Below are 16560 nucleotides of genomic sequence, written 5' to 3' on the forward strand. Positions count from 1 at the left end.
CCTTCTCATTCATGTATTTAATAAACATGAATCAGTATTACACTAAACGCACGGGTGAGCCCTGGAAGAATAAGGAAGAATGAGACATAGTTTCTACCCTCCATAACATCTGTGGGGTTGGGAAGCCAACAAGTAAGGACTGAGCTCAGATTCCAGCTCCTCCACTATGTGACCTGGGACAATCCCAGCTGCACTTGTAAGTGGGGATAATAGTTGCAGCGGGTGCTTGGGGTGTGACAAGGATGACAGGATGTAATGAGGATCAAATGCTTGGCTCATCGTAAGTAATGATAAATGCCGGCTTGTTGTTACTAGCGTGATGAGCCAGGAACAAGGGGCACACTGGACAGAACTGGGGAACTGCAGCAAAGACTCCTCACATCAGGGGGCATCCCACGGGGCAGGGGGAGTAAGGAGACACTGGAGCAGAGGAGGCTGCCAGCCTTTCCCTTCCAAGTCCCGTCCCGCTCAGCAGACCAGGAAAGGCTGCAGGATCAGGGCTGAGCCTGCTCCAGGAAGACTGTGTCTGGCTGGGTTTGCAATGGGTGATGGGCAGGTACAGTGTCGAGGCCTATCATCTGCACACTGTTGAGAAGGCATCATCCCACATTTTCATTTCCACTTGACTTTGATCAGCGTGCTGATGGCATCAGGGCCTAGGACAGAGTCCAGCAGAGGGAAGGGATCCTGTTGCATGGATGAGAAGATGGAGGGACTTGCCCAAGAGGCTGTATGAGATGGAAGGAGACCAGGCCTGGAACTCAGGAATTCCACATTTCCTAGCGATGGAGAAAAAGTGGGCTGACTGCAGCTTGTGGCCCTTCCTGTGCGCCCAGCCAGGAGCCTAGCCAGGAACTCCTGGGTGTGGAGGTTCAGTTTGACTCTTTCTTTCGAGGATGTGACTTTGGGGGACTAACTGGTATTCAGCGACACCACAGCCTTGAAATCAGTGGAATATTTACACCATGGAAATTGACAAACACAACAAATCAGAATGCCCCCTCCCTCATGGAGCTGCTTGTTAACCACTTACTAGCACTCTACTGTCCAAGACCCACTGGCAGGAGCCTTCTTTGAGTGTTGGCCTTGTACCAAGTACTGTTTTGTGCATTGCTGATACAGCAGTGGGCAGACTCAGCAATCCCTGCCCTCCCGGAGCTGACAGTCTAGTGGAGAAGGCACAAACCAGATAGTAAATATGTGGTATGGTGGACGATGACTAGGTCTCACTGAGAGGTCACTGAGGAAAGACCTGAAGGAAGGGATGAAAGAACATTTCAGAAGGGGGAGCAGGGTCCACAGGAGGTGACATTCCAGATAAGGGGAACTGAGTTTTGGAGACGTCAGATGATACCTCCCAGGTCAGCCTGGGTGAGGAGCAAGGTTGGAATGTGGGTCAGCTGACTGCAGAGCCTTCTACTCCCCAGTAATTGCAGCCCAGTCTTGCTAAGCCTGAGGTGGGTGGGGTCAGGTGAGGGAGTCAGCTTCTGTGCTGCACCCTGCTGAAACTGGATGTACCCCAAGATGCAGAGAGTTCAGGGACAGATCCTCACGGAACTCCCAGTGTCACTGGGAGCCCAAATTCAGTGCCTTCGGTGATCAGAGATCATTTAAGAGAGAACGCGTGTGGTGCAGCTTCTGGGTGCTGGCATTTTCTTGAGTAGCTACCACATCTTCTCAGACACCCTGAAAGCCAGTGAAAACTCAGCCATCAATCAGACCATGAAAAGGCTGTGCTAGTCGGTGGGAGAAGATGGAGGGGTGGGGGTATGTCTGAGGGCCCCCAAGAGTTAGTGGCTGAACCAACTTAAACACAGGTTTCTGGCATCTCTCCTCACACCAGAGGCTCTCACATTAGATTCCGCATGGACCCAGGGTTTCCACAGCACAGTCTCAGGACCATTGCTTGAAGGTGCTCCGTCTTGAATATCAACAGCTCCAAACTAGCCATTTTACATTTTGAAGTTCTGTGTAAAAATTTTATTTACAGAAAGGTTTCTCCTAAAAGGAAAAGATCATAGCTCTTCATTTTGCAGAGGAAGAACTGAAGCACGGTGTCCAGCCATGTTTGCTGCCCTGCCTTGCCAGCTTCTCAGGCCCCTGCGCTGATTGCTCTACTCCCTCCAATTTGGACACATATACTGTGTCTCTCTGGTGTTCTCAGCCCTGGACTTGGGAAAGCAGAGCTGGCTCAGAGATGACACAGGACCAGACTCCCCACTGTTGCTCAGGACCCAGATATGGTGGGCAGATAGGACAGAGGTTGTGATAAACAGTATCTGCTGCCCGTTAGGTGGCACGCCATTTGCAAGCCCTGTTTCTTGTCCCAACCAAAAAACATATTCTAAGCATAGGTTGACAGATGCATTTCACCCAAGAGACACTGAACCCGGAGAGGAAAGGTGGTTTGTCCCCGGCCACTCAGCTCCTGACCCGCACAGGTTGAAAAGCACAAGCCATTCCTTGACAGCATGTGGACAGGGAGCGGCTCTCCCACATATCCTCTGGGCCCCCCCGGGGAACCAGGGCCCAGCAGCCACCAGGGCAGACCCCAGCAGTCTCCGGGTGTTGTGGCTCAAGTTTCCCTCCCAGGATGTGGCCACGAGCTCCCTCTTCACCTGAGCCAGCAACAAGGAAAAAACTGCCTGCTTACATTTTTGCGTTCCCATTAATGACTAAATTTGTCATCATCATCGAGGAAATACACCCGCTGGCCACAATAAATCATTTTTGGGATCAGAGGACAGGATACAATTTGCTTCCATGTGGAGTGTACATAGTGATTATCTCAGAGGAATAAAAAACCAGTCTCCATTTCTTGAGAGCCTTTAAGGGCCATTCAGCTGCGAAATGAATAGTTCTTCCTTCCGGGCCCTCCCCTCTCAGAGGGAGACAGCGTGGCCCTGGGCCCAGAGCAAGGCCGCCAGGGAGCAGGCCCAGCAGCTGCACACATCTGCAGGCCAGAGCATCTCTGTCCCGCCTCCTGACCTTTGGCCTAGCCCAGCCCAGGCCTCTCCTCCTCTGGCAGAGCCTGGCCTCCCCAAAGAATCACTTAATTGAGGTCAGAGCCTCCCCCTTATAGGACAGTGGGAAGAATCAGTGTCTGAAAAGCACCCACCCTGTGCCAGACACCTCACCAAGCACTTTGTACTTGGTCCCTTTGTTGCATCCAGTGAGCTGGGTGATATTATTCCCATTTTACAGATAAAGAAACATGTTCAGAGAGGTTGAATAACTAGTCCAAAGTCACACAGCTAACAAGTGATGGAGTCAAGATAGAAATCTATGGATAATTTCAGACTCCCAAACCCTGTCTCCTCTGTAGTTTCTTTATACTTTAGTGTATTGCCCTGAATTATATGGAGCAACTATGGAGGCATAAGAATTTGGGTGGAAAGGCTGAAGAAGGAGGTATGTATTATGTTGGAAGAATAGCAGAATAAATCAGTTCTCTCAGCTAAGTCCTGATTCTGCCACTTTGATAGCTTATAACTTGGAGCCAGTCTTTTAGCCCCTCTGAGCCTCAAATTAGACACACTTATACTATATATTTCCAGTGGGGTTGTAGTTCTGACCAGCCCTACCCACTGGACAGCAGGACTTGGGGGTGCAGGTTGAGGTGGTGTCTGGAGAGGGTCATGGCCATAGGTGGCCTTGGGAGCAACTCTGCAGGTACTGATCCCCTTGCTGATGCTGTGTTCAGTGGCAGGGGACTCCCTACACCCCAGTCTGAGACATGTACCGAGTTCAGAGGCGTGGCGTCCTGGTGACAAGGCACCCAGGGGAGACGGAGGCCATGGTCTGAAGCACAATCATTACAGAGGAGTGGCTGGGCCCAAGAAGTGCTAATGGAGGAGGGGAGGGACCAGACCCTTGCCAGTGGTCAGGAGCAGGGCATTAGCTTGACGATGAATCTCAAATTTCAGCAAGCTGAAGTCACAGCCCTGGAAGACGAACCTGAGGGAGACTCTAGCCTGTGGCATCCAAGGAACTGGGCAATCGTGCCTGACCTTGACTCTTGCCCTCTTACCATGCAGAGAGGTTGTCTAACCAGGGTCACTGCGAGGCTTCTGCTGGACGGACCGAGGGCTGGGGGGTAAGGGGCAGCACGCTGTGCAGGGGCCAGGAGGAGCTGGATGATCAGGAGGCAACTTACAATCTAATAACAAGAAAAAGAAAATATATGTATCTAAAGCTTATAATAAGTGGCCTTGCGTTAATCAGCATGTGGGTGCCCTCAGAAGAGATGACAATTGCTATGACAGCTGCTGCCATTCAGGATCACAGAGACCCAGCTGGGGAGGCACTGTGACCCTTGATTCACAGAGGAAGGTCCCCGGCCAAGGTGGCAGGATCAGGACTCCTGCTCTGCATCCTGACCCCAAGGCTCCTCTCTGTTGCAACACAATTCCTTTAATGAAATACAGCAACTCTTTTTCTGGGGACTAGAAGGCCATCTAGTCCCATCCATTGTTCCATGTTGCCCTGGACCAGAGGTCATCCATCTGATTTGTGCACCCCTTCAGGGAGGGGAAACGCCACCTATGCAGACCTTCCTTTTCCATCTCAGTTGTTTGAACCGTTTAGAACATCCTTCCTTTCAGGGAGCTCAGATTTGTCTGTCTTGTACTCCTTGCTCCTGAAGGATTCAGAGGGAAAATGTCCTCACCTCACTAGAACCAGAGGGGGGACTCCCCCAGGATGTGGATTAGATTTGGGAGCAAGATTTTCAGGTCACCCTTTGCTGCCCCCACTGATCGCCTTTGAGGTCTGGGCAGCTCCTCCAGTCCGAGCTTTGGCATGGCCTCTCTACTCTGGCAGAATTGGGAGGAGTCTTTTCTGCTCCCTGCCTGAACACCCATGTAGCTGACCTCAGAATGAAGTCAGCCCTTAGTAACTGCCACAGGGGAAAGGTCAGACCTCCAGGGCCTGCAGATGCCCTGCTGTGACCCACTGCATTGCTGGAGCCTGATCTGACCCCTAGGTCTTCCAGCCTCTGCACACCACCTTCTAGAACAAACTCTGGCACGGGCGAGATAGTCATTGCCTGCCACTGCCTAGCCCAGGAGCATTCTCGTGCGTTCCCTTGGCCTCTCCTCCTCCTCTTCATCCTCGCCCCCACCAAAGCCCAGGGCTTAATAACAGGAGTATCTTTAACTGAATTGAATCAAGTCTTTATTTATACCTGATGTCGAAAGTGTATACGAAACATAGGAATGACTTTGAAGTTGCCACAAGCAACCTAAGACAAATTGTGAGAACATTTTATAAGACAACAGACTTGGTGTTTTCAAAAAGTCAATATTACTGCAACAGGGAGGGAGGTGATGGGAGTGTTCTCATTTAAAGGCGGCAAAGAGAGATCACAACCCAATGGAACACATGGGAGCACCATGGCTCCCGACCCTGGTTCCGTATCTCCAAGAGTTGTCAAGGGCATTTCGGAGAATATGGGCTGGGTACTAGATGGCATCCGGAGCTGTTAATTTTCTTAGACATGATCACAGTGATGTACTGATGCAGGAAATTGTTCTTCCTTGTAAGAAATGCCTGTTGATGAATAAGGGGGCAGGAGTCATGGTGTTTGCAGCTTCCTTTCAAAGGATTCTACAAAAGGAAGGGAGCAAGGGAGGGAGGGAAAGAGGAAGGGGAGTTGGGAGGGAGGGAGGGGGAGAGGGAGGATGGGTCACACTGCTAGGCAGCAGCAGAGGCGGGACTCGCATCTAGGGCTGTGTGGCTCTGGTCTGGTCCTTGACACCTTCTCCCTCACAGCCCCCATGAGACCTAGGGTCTACACTGAGGACGAGCTCAGAGCTAGGCCACCTGGCCACAAAGTGGTCTGAGTCAGCCCAACCCAGGTGCCCCCAGGGCTGTGCAGGGATGGAGAGAACGCCAGGTCCTGCTCACCAGGAAGCGTGTAGACCTGTCTTCAGTCCTGCTGAGCAGACCCTAGGGCCACTCACTTCGTGCCACCACTGAGCTGAGACCCTCCCCCTGGAAGATGGTCCTTGTCTCAAGTTTCAGACTACGAGCCTGGAGAGCTGCTGGCTGTGTAGGAGTCCCGGGAGTCTCTGTGGTGCTGTGGGTCAGAACGGAGTAGCGCTCTAAGGCCAGGGTTAGACTGGTCAGAGAAGAGGGGTTTGTGGCATTTCAGGCCAGAGCTGCACCAGCAAGGCGCAGGAGGCCAGAGGAACAAGGCTCCCATCTCCTTTCTTTTCCTTGGGAACTGTGACATCTAGAATGTTCTACTTGGAAGAGACAGCAATTCCCAGCATTCCCATATCGGATTGAATTTTTTCCAGGTCTCTGTATAGTTTTCATACTGTATCTTTCTTTGAGTGGATTCTTTTTTAACTTAACCCCATTAAAAATTATCTGTGAAATCACAGATTTGGCATGCACATCATATTTTTTTCTAATGTAAATTAAATATAAAGCTACTAAAATGAAAACTTCATCTCTGTAGTATGGGGTGACCACTAAACCTCAAGTGACCGACCCCCTGGGGCTCCCCTCTGGGAATCCTGATATAATCCTGACATGAATTGCTCAGGGAGCAGAAGGGCTTGCTTGAGGTCACAGTCAGGGGGAGCAAACAGACTCCCCTCCGGTGCCTCTCCAGCAGAAGAACTTTGACGTGAGTCCTACTTGCACAGAATTTGGGAGAGAGAGGCAAAGCAGTCAGGAATGGGGTGCAACATGCGCATAGACTGACCTCCTGGTAGGAAGAGGATGTGCCTGAAGGTGTGGAGCCTTTTCTGGAATTCTTTTTGCATCTGAACTTCCTTCAGCAAGAGGACTTGGTGGCTGAGCTCCTGGCTTTATTTAAATTAAAAGCAAAGTTTTGTTTTCAGGCAAATCCCCAGAGTTCATTTCCAGCTTCTGTGGAGTTTCCTTTTGTTTTCTCCCCCCTAGAAATATCTGATGAAGAAAATTCCCCTTTCATCCTTGAGGCCAGGGACTCAAGGCCCATCAGAAGAATTGACAGGAAGGCGGTGTGTGTGTGTGTGTGTTGGGAGCGGGGGAGGCATGTGGAGCGGGGATAAAGGTTTATTTTACAGAGGCTTATTGAGCTCCTGCTGTGTGCCGGGCATTGGCTGGGCATGTGTGTGTGCCACGTGGCACTTGGGTGCCTAACTCTGGGGGAGCACCGCCCTGGCTCCCTCTGTGAAGATACCCGTTGCTAGGGTGCACCCATAGGAGGCGCCATCCTCAAGGAAGGCTGGACTCCATGTGGACTGACTGCTCTGTCCACCACTGGCCCCCGTGGTCCAGTCCTGCACATCTGTACCCTCCTCGGTGCACGGCACAGGGCAGGGGCACAGAACCCACTTGGCTTTCTGGAGCCTGTGTCATCAATGGTGGGCAGGGACGAGTGGGAGGGGGTCCACTCCTTTGTGTAGAAGGGGGTTCTCAACCTTCAGAGTGCATCTGTCTCACTAGGGGATGGTGGGGAGAGGAGGCAGGCTAATTTAGGGACCCCAGTCCTCAAATATTAGATTTAGAAGGTCTAGGTGGAGACCCAGTAATCAGCATTTCTAAGAAATGACTTGGGAAACTCAGAAACCTCCCCCACCTGAGATGGTTTGATGCGGGTGCTCTGTGGCTTACCCATTGAGAAGTCTTGTTTCAAAAGGTAGTCTGCGAAGTGTCTCAGGTTTCCAGTAGAGACCTGGGTTCATGGCCCATTAGCTGTGTCATCTAAGACTAGTCACTTAACCTTTCTGTGCCTGATGGTAGTGGTGATGATAATGTAAAGGACTAAGATTTTCCTGAGGGTGCACTGGTGCATTACAAGCACCCAGAGAGAATCAGAAGGGCATGCTAACGGGTGGTCATTTGCCTCCTTGCACATAAAGGAGTCCATCTCCTTTATGTCCACCTCCTCCCTTGCCCCGCTACTGTCAGCAGTGTTCTCTCTTATGAACACCCTGCCCCTCTGTTTACACTGCCCATACTGAATTTTTTAAAAAGATTTATTTATTTATGCACACAAGAACCGGGGTACAGGCCAGAGGCGCGGGGAGTGAGAGGATCCTCTAGAGATGGAGTGGAGAACAGAACAGACAGATGCACTGAAATACACTGCTGAGGGGAGCAATAGGCGAGACAGGAGAGGTCTGCTGCGCCATCAGGGCAGCTCCCTGGCTGGCCAGGGATTGAACCCTTGCTGCAGAGGCTGTGGACAGCCTCACAGTGCCATGCTCAATTCCTTGAGCCACCAGGGAGGCCCCACCCATACTGAACTGAGCACATTTGGGGCTGGCAGGAAGCAACCTGTGGGTGTTGCTAGATGCATGATCACAAGGTGTGTTCTTGGAGGTGAAAGGACTATCCATCCTTTCTGGAAGGTGGGACAGGGGTGTGCACCAAAAACAGGACTTGTGTGAATGCCCTGGTGCCAGTCTTTGCTCTGGTGGGACTTTCTAAAAAGAGTAAGTCCTCTAGCACAGGGCTGGGCGCACAGTTCTTGCAGGCTCCTTCTCCTCTCCCTACTTTCATAGAGCAGCACTGGGGCTTACTCACCTCCTGCACCCCTAGGGAGCAACTTTCCTCCCAGACCCTTCAGGAAGCTTGACCCCTGTCTCTCCTGGCCCCTCACAGATGTCCTGGCGACCGCAATACCGCAGCTCCAAGTTCCGGAATGTCTACGGAAAGGTGGCCAACCGGGAGCACTGCTTCGACGGGATCCCCATCACCAAGAACGTGCACGATAACCACTTCTGCGCTGTCAATGCACGCTTCCTGGCCATCGTCACCGAGAGCGCGGGAGGTGGCTCCTTCCTTGTCATCCCCCTGGAGCAGGTATGTGTCGCGCCTCCCTAGTCTCAGCTAAGCCTCAGGACAGAGAGCAGCTCCCCAAGGTGACTAGTGCCTCTTGGCCCTATTTCTCTCTGGTCATTCCCCACCTTGAACTTCCTTGTCATGTGTCCAGTAACTACCTTCCCCAAGGCTCCCCTGAGAGTCAACGGGACAAGCGCAAGCCGGATTCTGTTCAGGAGCCCAGAGATCTTGCGCTTGGACAAATAACTTCCCTCAGGTACATGGGATTCCCATTAACCAGATGGCTTGGAACATCTGATCTCCAAGCCTGCATCTGCACGACCTTCCGGTTTGGTGCTGGATAGGATGGAGACCCAGCCCATCCCTGCACCCTGGGTATCTGTAAAATAGCACGCCCTCTCCACAGAGAGACTGGCAATTGCTAACCTGCTCCCTTACCCCTGACCTCCTGTCTAAAAGTTTTCCCCCTTCCGTGGCTGCCTGCATAAATATAGCAAATTAAATCGACAAAGCCCTAGATTATGAAATTTGGAAGCTCTGCCATTCAGGCAGAGTCCCCAGAGGCCCGTGGGAGGTCACACGCCTAAGGGAAAGTGCTCCCTGTCAGTCCCACTTGTTTGTGGCTGCGCTTGCCCTTCCCGGCCTGACTCATCCCACTCTCCTCCTCCGCCAAGCCCTGCATGGGGAGGAGGAGGAGGAACATGCGGAAGGAAGCCTTGGTTCTCAAAATGGATTTTTCCAGTCCCTTCTACCCACAGTGAGGGAAGTACAGACTGGGGAAAGGCTAAGGCCAGATCTTCCCTACCACTGAAGGGGCAGCTGCAGAGACACTGGGGACAAGCCTGATGCCCCGTGAGGCCTGAGGACTGTGAATTTGGCAGCAGGAAAGCTAGTTTCCAGTTTTCTCTGCAGCTTGCCTTAATGTGTTTCTGAACATTTCTGCAACGTATTTTCCTGTGATGGTAAAATGGGTATCCTAAATCCTTCTCTGTCTACACCCATGATGTTGGCATTTGTGACATAATGGGCCTGAAAGCTCCTTGTCCACACAGCATGTTAAGGATGTTTTGGTACTTTCTTGAGAAAGTCAGCAGCTCTGCTCATTAATTTTGAAGATGCCCACAGCAACAGCTGTCTACTTGGAAGAATTCTGAAGTGTTGCTTGCCTCCCTTCTCCAACAAGATGAACTCAAATCTATCTGTGCACTTCGGGGACCAGCTCAATTCCCTGCAGGTCTCAAGCAGCCTGTGGGCTGGTTCTTACAGGACTCAAGTCCATCACCGGCACCCTGCCATACTGCACTTGATGACTTGCAAAGGTCAACATTCAGTGCCTCACACCATAACAAGAATTAATTCCAGATGGGTTAGAGAGCTAAACATTAAAAAAAGAAAGGAAAAGAAAAACTGCACGTGGCGGGAAATGGAGAGCATTTTAAAAACCACACGGTCCTCAACCACAAAGGAAAAGATTAATAGATTAGAATAAGTTTTTTTTTTTAAAGGTAGTTTCTGTACTACAGTGACACATGTAAGCAAAATTAAAAGCAAGCCACATAGTAAGTACAGTTTTTACAACATGTAACAAATAAGATTCATGTCCAGAATATATAAAGAGTTCAGAAAAATCAATAGGTACAAGAACCAATAGAAAATAGGCAAAAAATACGATGAGCAAGTCATGGACAATAAAACATACCTTTTAACCTTCTAAATAGGGAAAGATTTGGGGGAGTAATAATCTTTGGTATTGTCAAAGCTGTGAGCAAGCAGGCACTCACATATACTCTTGGTGCATTTGATGTATTCACATCTTGCTCTTAGTGAGATATAAATGTAGACAATGGCAATATCTATTAATATTTAAAGCTGCATGTCCGCTGGCCCAGCAATTCTACTTCTAAAAATCTATCCAACCAAAATATTCCCAAGCATATATTTTTAAAAAGGCTTGCAGCATTTTTACTACTCGATTTTTTTCCCCAAACATCAGTTTTTTATTTTTTCCAACAGACATAAAATTTCTTTTTAAATTGCTTTAAAGTTTCTACATTCTTCCTCTAATTTCAGTAATGGTACCAAAGCATTTTAAGCTGTCAGTCGCACTGGTCTAGAATATGATCAGATTTTGTAAATAGTTTATGGACACCAGACAAAGAAGTATTCCTTACAGAGTAGAAATAATATGATACATCACAGCACAAACATATATATTCAGTGTAAACATGGCCTTTGAATGCCTTTAGCTCACATCCTGTGATAAATTTTGTTTAATTTGATTAATATAGGAGGGCTAGGGATGGCTCTCCACACACTGTTTACAGAGATGCAGGCTTCTGTAAACCTGGACACAAGCTGCAAACCCATCAACAAGGAGGGAGTGGACGTCACACAGAAGATGCTATGCAGGCATCCAAACTGGTGATGTCAGCAGTGGTTCTCAAGGGTTTAGCCCCAGGGCACTTAAAACACTTCAAAAGTATTGAAACCCCTCAAAAACTTTTGTTTATATGAGACTTATCAATGTTTAGCAAGTCAAAATTAAAAAATGAAGGCATTTTTAAAATATTTATTTGTTAATTCATTTGAAATACAATGATAAACCGACTTTGTGCTTAAAAACATATTGTTTATGGAAAAATCACTGTATTTTCCAAAACAAAAAAAAGTAAATAAGAAGAATGACGTTGTTAGACACTTTCCTCTTTCAATCAGTCTGGCTGAATAGCAGTGCTGGATTTTCCGGTCTGCCTGTGCCTTCAGCCTGTTGCTGTGTCATCCACCTTGCAGCCTAGGGGAAGTCCACCTTGCTCTGTAGGGGATGAGCCTAAAAAGGCAAATAATGTCTTGGTATCATCGTGGAAAGAGTATTGACTCTAAGGACTCCCTGAAAAGGACTTGGGGATCCTCAGTGGTCCCCAGACCACACTATGAAAACTACTGATGCAAGGAAGTATTTAAGGAGAGAAAATTCTATGGTCTACTGTTAAGTGAAAAAAAAAAAAGTGAGATAAGCTTAATCCCAATAACAAATATATATCTGTCCATCTACCTACCTGGAAAAGACAGAATACACAGCTAGTGTTGAAAGTATTCTCTCTGAGTATTGGGATCATGAAAGTTCTTTTGTTTTCTCTCTCTTTTTTTTTAAAGATTGATTTATTTATGCATACAAGAGCTGGGGTGTAGGCCAGAGGTGCCTGGAGGGTGAGAGGATTCATCAGTGACAGAATGGGGAGTAGAACAGGTGGACCAACTGAAATACACAGGACGATCCACTGAAATACAAGGGGAGCAGCTGGCAAGACAGGAGAGGTCTGACCCCATGTGGGTAGCTCCCTGGCCTGGGATCTAACTCCTGCTGCAGTGGCTGTGTATTGCTTCATTGTGCTGAGACTTAACCCCTTTGCCACCAGCGAGGCCCCTGTTTTCCCCTCTTTTAAAGCTATGTTTTTCTAAATTTTTCTTAGCATGAACAGTCAGTGTTTAGTACTTTAGGAAAAAACACAAGGAAAGCAATGTGTTGACATGAAGGGGGAGCCCCTGAGGTTTCAGAGGATGTGCAGGGGGTGGATTGGGGACTCTTGGTTTAGCAAGTGTTTCCTCCAAGCTTAACACACTTGCGTATGAGCTGGAGGAGAAACCTCCAAGGTAAAGGAACTGAGGAAGTGTGGGCAGGGAGGAGGGCGTCCTGGTGGGGGGGTTGTGGCTGGCTGGAGGGTGAGGCAGCTCCCTGATTGCAGCAGTTCATTCCCTTTGAGACTGGAGACCTGGGTGCCTGAGACTCCGAGGAGCAGGTCCCCTCCAGGAGAAGTGCTGCCCCTCTCCTCCCCTCCCTGGGCTGAGCTGCCATGACCTCCTGCCCCCTGTGGGAAGACTGAGTCCCTGGCCTGGGCCTGGCTATTCTTGGGGGGAGAAGAGGAGAGGCAGGGCTGACCGAAAGAGTAAGAGGGAGGCCTACTTCGGAACCCCTTCGTGGCCGGCAGTGGTGGAGATGTGCTGTTCTACGGTGGCCGCTGTTCTAGGAAGGAGCTTACATCGTTTGAGCTCCAGACTTTCCCCCTCAGTTTGATAGAAATCTCTCCAGAAGTAGTTTCCTGCATTATTCAATTCAAACATGGAAAAGATTTTGGCCATTTCTTGGCCACTCCAAAGCCTGGCTTTCGGTGTGGATTATGAGCTGCGAGACCGTGATGGCTTGCTTATGTCCCTCTCTGAATGGTTCCACGCTTTTCCTCAGCAGCCAGAAAGCCACAGAAAACTGTTTGCTTTTGTAATTCTTTTCTACATTTTCCCCCATCTACTGCCAGGTGTCCCTACCATTCCTTTCTTACTTTTCCAAGAGGTTTGGGTCAGATGAAAATAGCACAAGACCCCTGAATTACCTGCCCCGCACCCCAGCTTTCTGAGAGAGGCCCCAACTCTTCCAGGGAACTTCTCTCCCTTTGTTCAGTTTTACTCAAAGCCAGCTGGCCTGAGGTTTCAATATTTGTGATTAAAAACTTTTCTCCAGGCTAGGATGCATGTCCGCAGCTACAAACAGCGACGCCAATGCCTTGCCTTTCTGCACACACGCTAGCCCACACATTCTCCTAATCAGTGTCTCTGTTGGTAGGCAGAGCCAGTCCATTTTAGAGTCAGGGAAACTGAGGCAGCAGAGACAGGCATACAGCTGGTGGGGGGAAGCTGGGCTGGAAGCCAGCTCACTCCTTCCCTAATCCACCACTCTTTCCACTGCCCACAAGGCAGTGAGCGGCTAAGCCCTGGCTGGCTGGCAGATCTCGAGGGAGTGGGGTTTTCTTTCCCTGGGCTCTTGTTCAGGCTGCTGTTGTGAAGGCCAGAGCTGTTCTCTCCCTAGTTAACATTCAGCCGCCAGCTCACTCCTCTCTAGAGTGGAATGTTAAGCTGCAGATGGGGGAGCAATCAGCACCCTGATTGCCTGGCACAGCTGGAGGGGCCTTATGAATATTCCAGACGCCAGGCACTGTGCCCAGCGGCCTGATTACCCTCCTCCCCAGGTGCGCTGCCCTTTCCTGCTGCTCTTGCCTCCACACCCAGGCCACACGGAGACCATGGCTGGAAGCAAAGCATAAGCCTAAGCTTTAGCCACTTACCTGGTACCCAAGCAGCATCTGGGAGAAAGCCAAGAGCCCTGACCTGGACATCAGGAGTCTGGCTCCTCCTATGACCTGATGCTCTCAGAATCCCTGTGAGGCTTTTAAGAGTCAGACATACCTACTCTTCTTAAACCGCATCTCAAGTCCCATGATAAAAGTACAATTATTCCCCCCATTTTACAGGTGAAGAAACAGAGCTCAGAGCAGTCAAGCGACTCCTTCAAGACCACACAGCTCACAGTGGCAGAATTTAAACGCAGGGCTCTCCTGGCCACATGCCTGCCCACCCCACAGAGGTTAGGGGAGGGTTTGTCTATCGCTGTGCCTTGTATTACTGTTAGTGTCGTTGGCATGTCTCAAAGGATTTCCTGGAACATTAATTCATCCAGTACTTAATGAGCTCTTCTGACATCTGACACTGCTGGCACCCATCTCTGGAAGCCAAGAGAGCAAGCATCTCCTCTCCTCTGTGCAGGGCAGAGGGGCTTGGGGAAGCTTCCTTTTTGGAGGCCTGAAACTGTGATCTTAGCCAGCAAAGAGAGGTGTAGAGTTGTCCTCTAACAAGGGGATCAGGTAGCATAGCATCATTCCTTCAGTCTTGGGGTGTAGCCTGGGCACTGTGCAGACATAGGACTCAAGGAACATCAGCCTGATCTCTGATAGCCCCATTGGCATCCGGTTGATGAGCTGGCTAGGCAGGAATTCCCGGAGAGGGTCCTGCCGTGTTTTTTTTTTTTAAGACGTTTTAATTTATTCATGCGTACAAGAACTGGGGTATAGGCCAGAGGTGGGGGTGGTGGTGAGAGGATTCACCAGAGACAGAGTGGGGAGCAGAACAGGCAGACTGACTGAAATACACTGCTGAAGGGAGCAGTGGGTGAGGCAGGAGAGGTCTGCTGCGCCATGTGGGTAGCTCCCTGGCTGGGGATTAAACTCATGCTGTAGTGGTGGGCGATAGCTTGATAGTGCTGAGATTCAACCCCACATGAGGCCCCCCCTTGCCCATATTTGTCTAAAGGAACCAACTTCATGGTGGGTGAGGGCAGTGTTTGAACATGTCCATCTTAACTATTTCCTACCAGTAGTTCAAAATGATGGGGCGCTGTTGCATTCTTCAAAAACTGAAGTCCCTGGTTCACTTATGTTCAGATTCAGCTGCATATGATGAAAATAACCTATTAAGGGCCTCCCCGGTGGCGCAGCGGTTGAGCGCTGGGTTGCGAAGCTGCCCGCAGCCTCTGCGGCGCAGGTTCGATCCCCGGCTGCTCCCCGGCCACCGGAGGAGGGTCCCACATGGCGCGCAGACCTCTCCTGCCGCCCGCTGCTCCCCTCAGCAGTGTACTTCGGTCCTTCTGCCTGCTCTGCTCCCCGCTCTGGCTCTGGTGAATTCTCTCACCCTCCCGCGTTTCTGACTGTACCCAGTGCATGTATAAACAAACAAACAAACAAACAAATAAATAAATAAAATACGTGCCTCTTTAAAAAAAAAAAAAAACCTATTAACTTCGCTTTAAAGCAGAGTTCTAGGGTTGGGATGATCATCTTGGTCTCCAGGTGGGGTTATCCCTATCCCTTGTGCAAGCCCTGTGGCCTCCCCTGTCCCCTCCCATGCCTTTGTCAGCAACCGGGTGACCCTTGATTTCTGAGACTGGGGTGCTCTCCTCCTCCAGCCCAATCAGTGTGGCCTCCTGTTGTTGCTTGTCCTATTTCGGGTGTACAAGGGTGGGAGACCTAGTCAGGGGTAGGCAGTTGCTCCAGGTCATCCCAGCCCTGCAAGTGTGAGGTGGAGGTGAACTGGGGCAGGAATGATAGCAAGAATCCACAAGTCATCTCAGTGAAGAGAGCAAGACCCTGGAGCGGAGAGTACACAGGATGGAGGCCAAAAGAATCAGATTCTAGAAGTAGCCAGTCCTTTCTTGAATCTCTGCCTTGCCACTTAGTTGCTGTGTGACCTTAGGTGAGTCACTTAACCTTCCTGTGCCCTAGTTTTCTTTCTGAAAAAATGATGGTGTTGGATCACATGAACTCTAGAGTTTATTTCAGTTCTCACATTTTGTTCCTTTCTAACACCTCTTTATTCAAACATGTCCTCACCAGTATGCTGGTAGGCACTGTGCAGAATACAAGAAATGAGTCCTTCTCTCCCCTCAAGGTCCAACTCAAATGGGACCAGCTCCCTGATGCTTTCCCCATCCCAATACCCACCTGCAGGCATTTTGTATCTAATGGTGTAGGAACCTGTCCTGCATGCTTCCATGCTCCCTAAATGGTTACTCTGTTCATCCATCCTTTCACTCATACACCCCCACCCCCATGCACGACAGCTGTCTACTGAGCACCTACTGTGCTCTAGTCACACTCCCAGGAATAGGGACAGAGCAGACGACAAGACCAAGACCCTGTGGCAGAGTTTGCAATCAATTTGACCCCCTCAGTTGAGCTGAGAACCCCCCAGTACAGGGGAGTATGTCTTATTTGTGTAGGACCTGCACACAGTAGGTGTGCAGGTTGGGGACATTGGACTGATCTATGACCAGTTCCCAGAGGCACACTGTGCCTATTTATCCCGTCTGAGTTTTCTCCTGTTTGTCCTGGGAGCCCCTCCCCTGCAGGCCCCAGGGAGAACAGGGCACCCTGCAGAGGGCTTCCAGACTGGAAA

General features: G+C 49.9%; 1 protein-coding gene and 1 long non-coding RNA gene across 4 annotated transcripts in view; one reads left to right on the forward strand and one right to left on the reverse strand.

Annotated features, from left to right (window-relative positions):
- CORO2B (coronin 2B) overlaps window positions 1-16560 on the forward strand; it is a 130779-nt gene that overhangs the window by 54470 nt on the left and 59749 nt on the right. Inside the window, exon 2 of the mRNA XM_037502796.2 lies at window positions 8605-8805. Within this exon, the coding sequence (XP_037358693.2) occupies window positions 8605-8805 (201 nt within the window). The remainder of the gene's footprint in view (window positions 1-8604; window positions 8806-16560) is intronic.
- LOC119238792 (uncharacterized) lies at window positions 5192-8605 on the reverse strand. 3 transcript variants are annotated; one of them, XR_005123667.2, is made up of 5 exons: window positions 8527-8605; window positions 7612-7730; window positions 6716-6819; window positions 5908-6079; window positions 5532-5550 (listed from the first exon to the last, which is right to left on the reverse strand). It is a non-coding gene; the product is annotated as an uncharacterized LOC119238792 (long non-coding RNA). The 3 variants fall into 3 exon arrangements; XR_008549360.1 differs by lacking the exon at window positions 5908-6079 and having other exon boundaries at window positions 5192-5550; window positions 7612-7672; XR_005123666.2 differs by lacking the exon at window positions 5908-6079 and having other exon boundaries at window positions 5192-5550.

The sequence above is a fragment of the Talpa occidentalis genome, unplaced genomic scaffold, assembly GCF_014898055.3.
Source record: "Talpa occidentalis isolate TD23 unplaced genomic scaffold, MPIMG_talOcc4v2.1 talOcc4.11, whole genome shotgun sequence".
In the NCBI taxonomy this organism is placed as follows: Eukaryota; Metazoa; Chordata; class Mammalia; order Eulipotyphla; family Talpidae; genus Talpa; species Talpa occidentalis.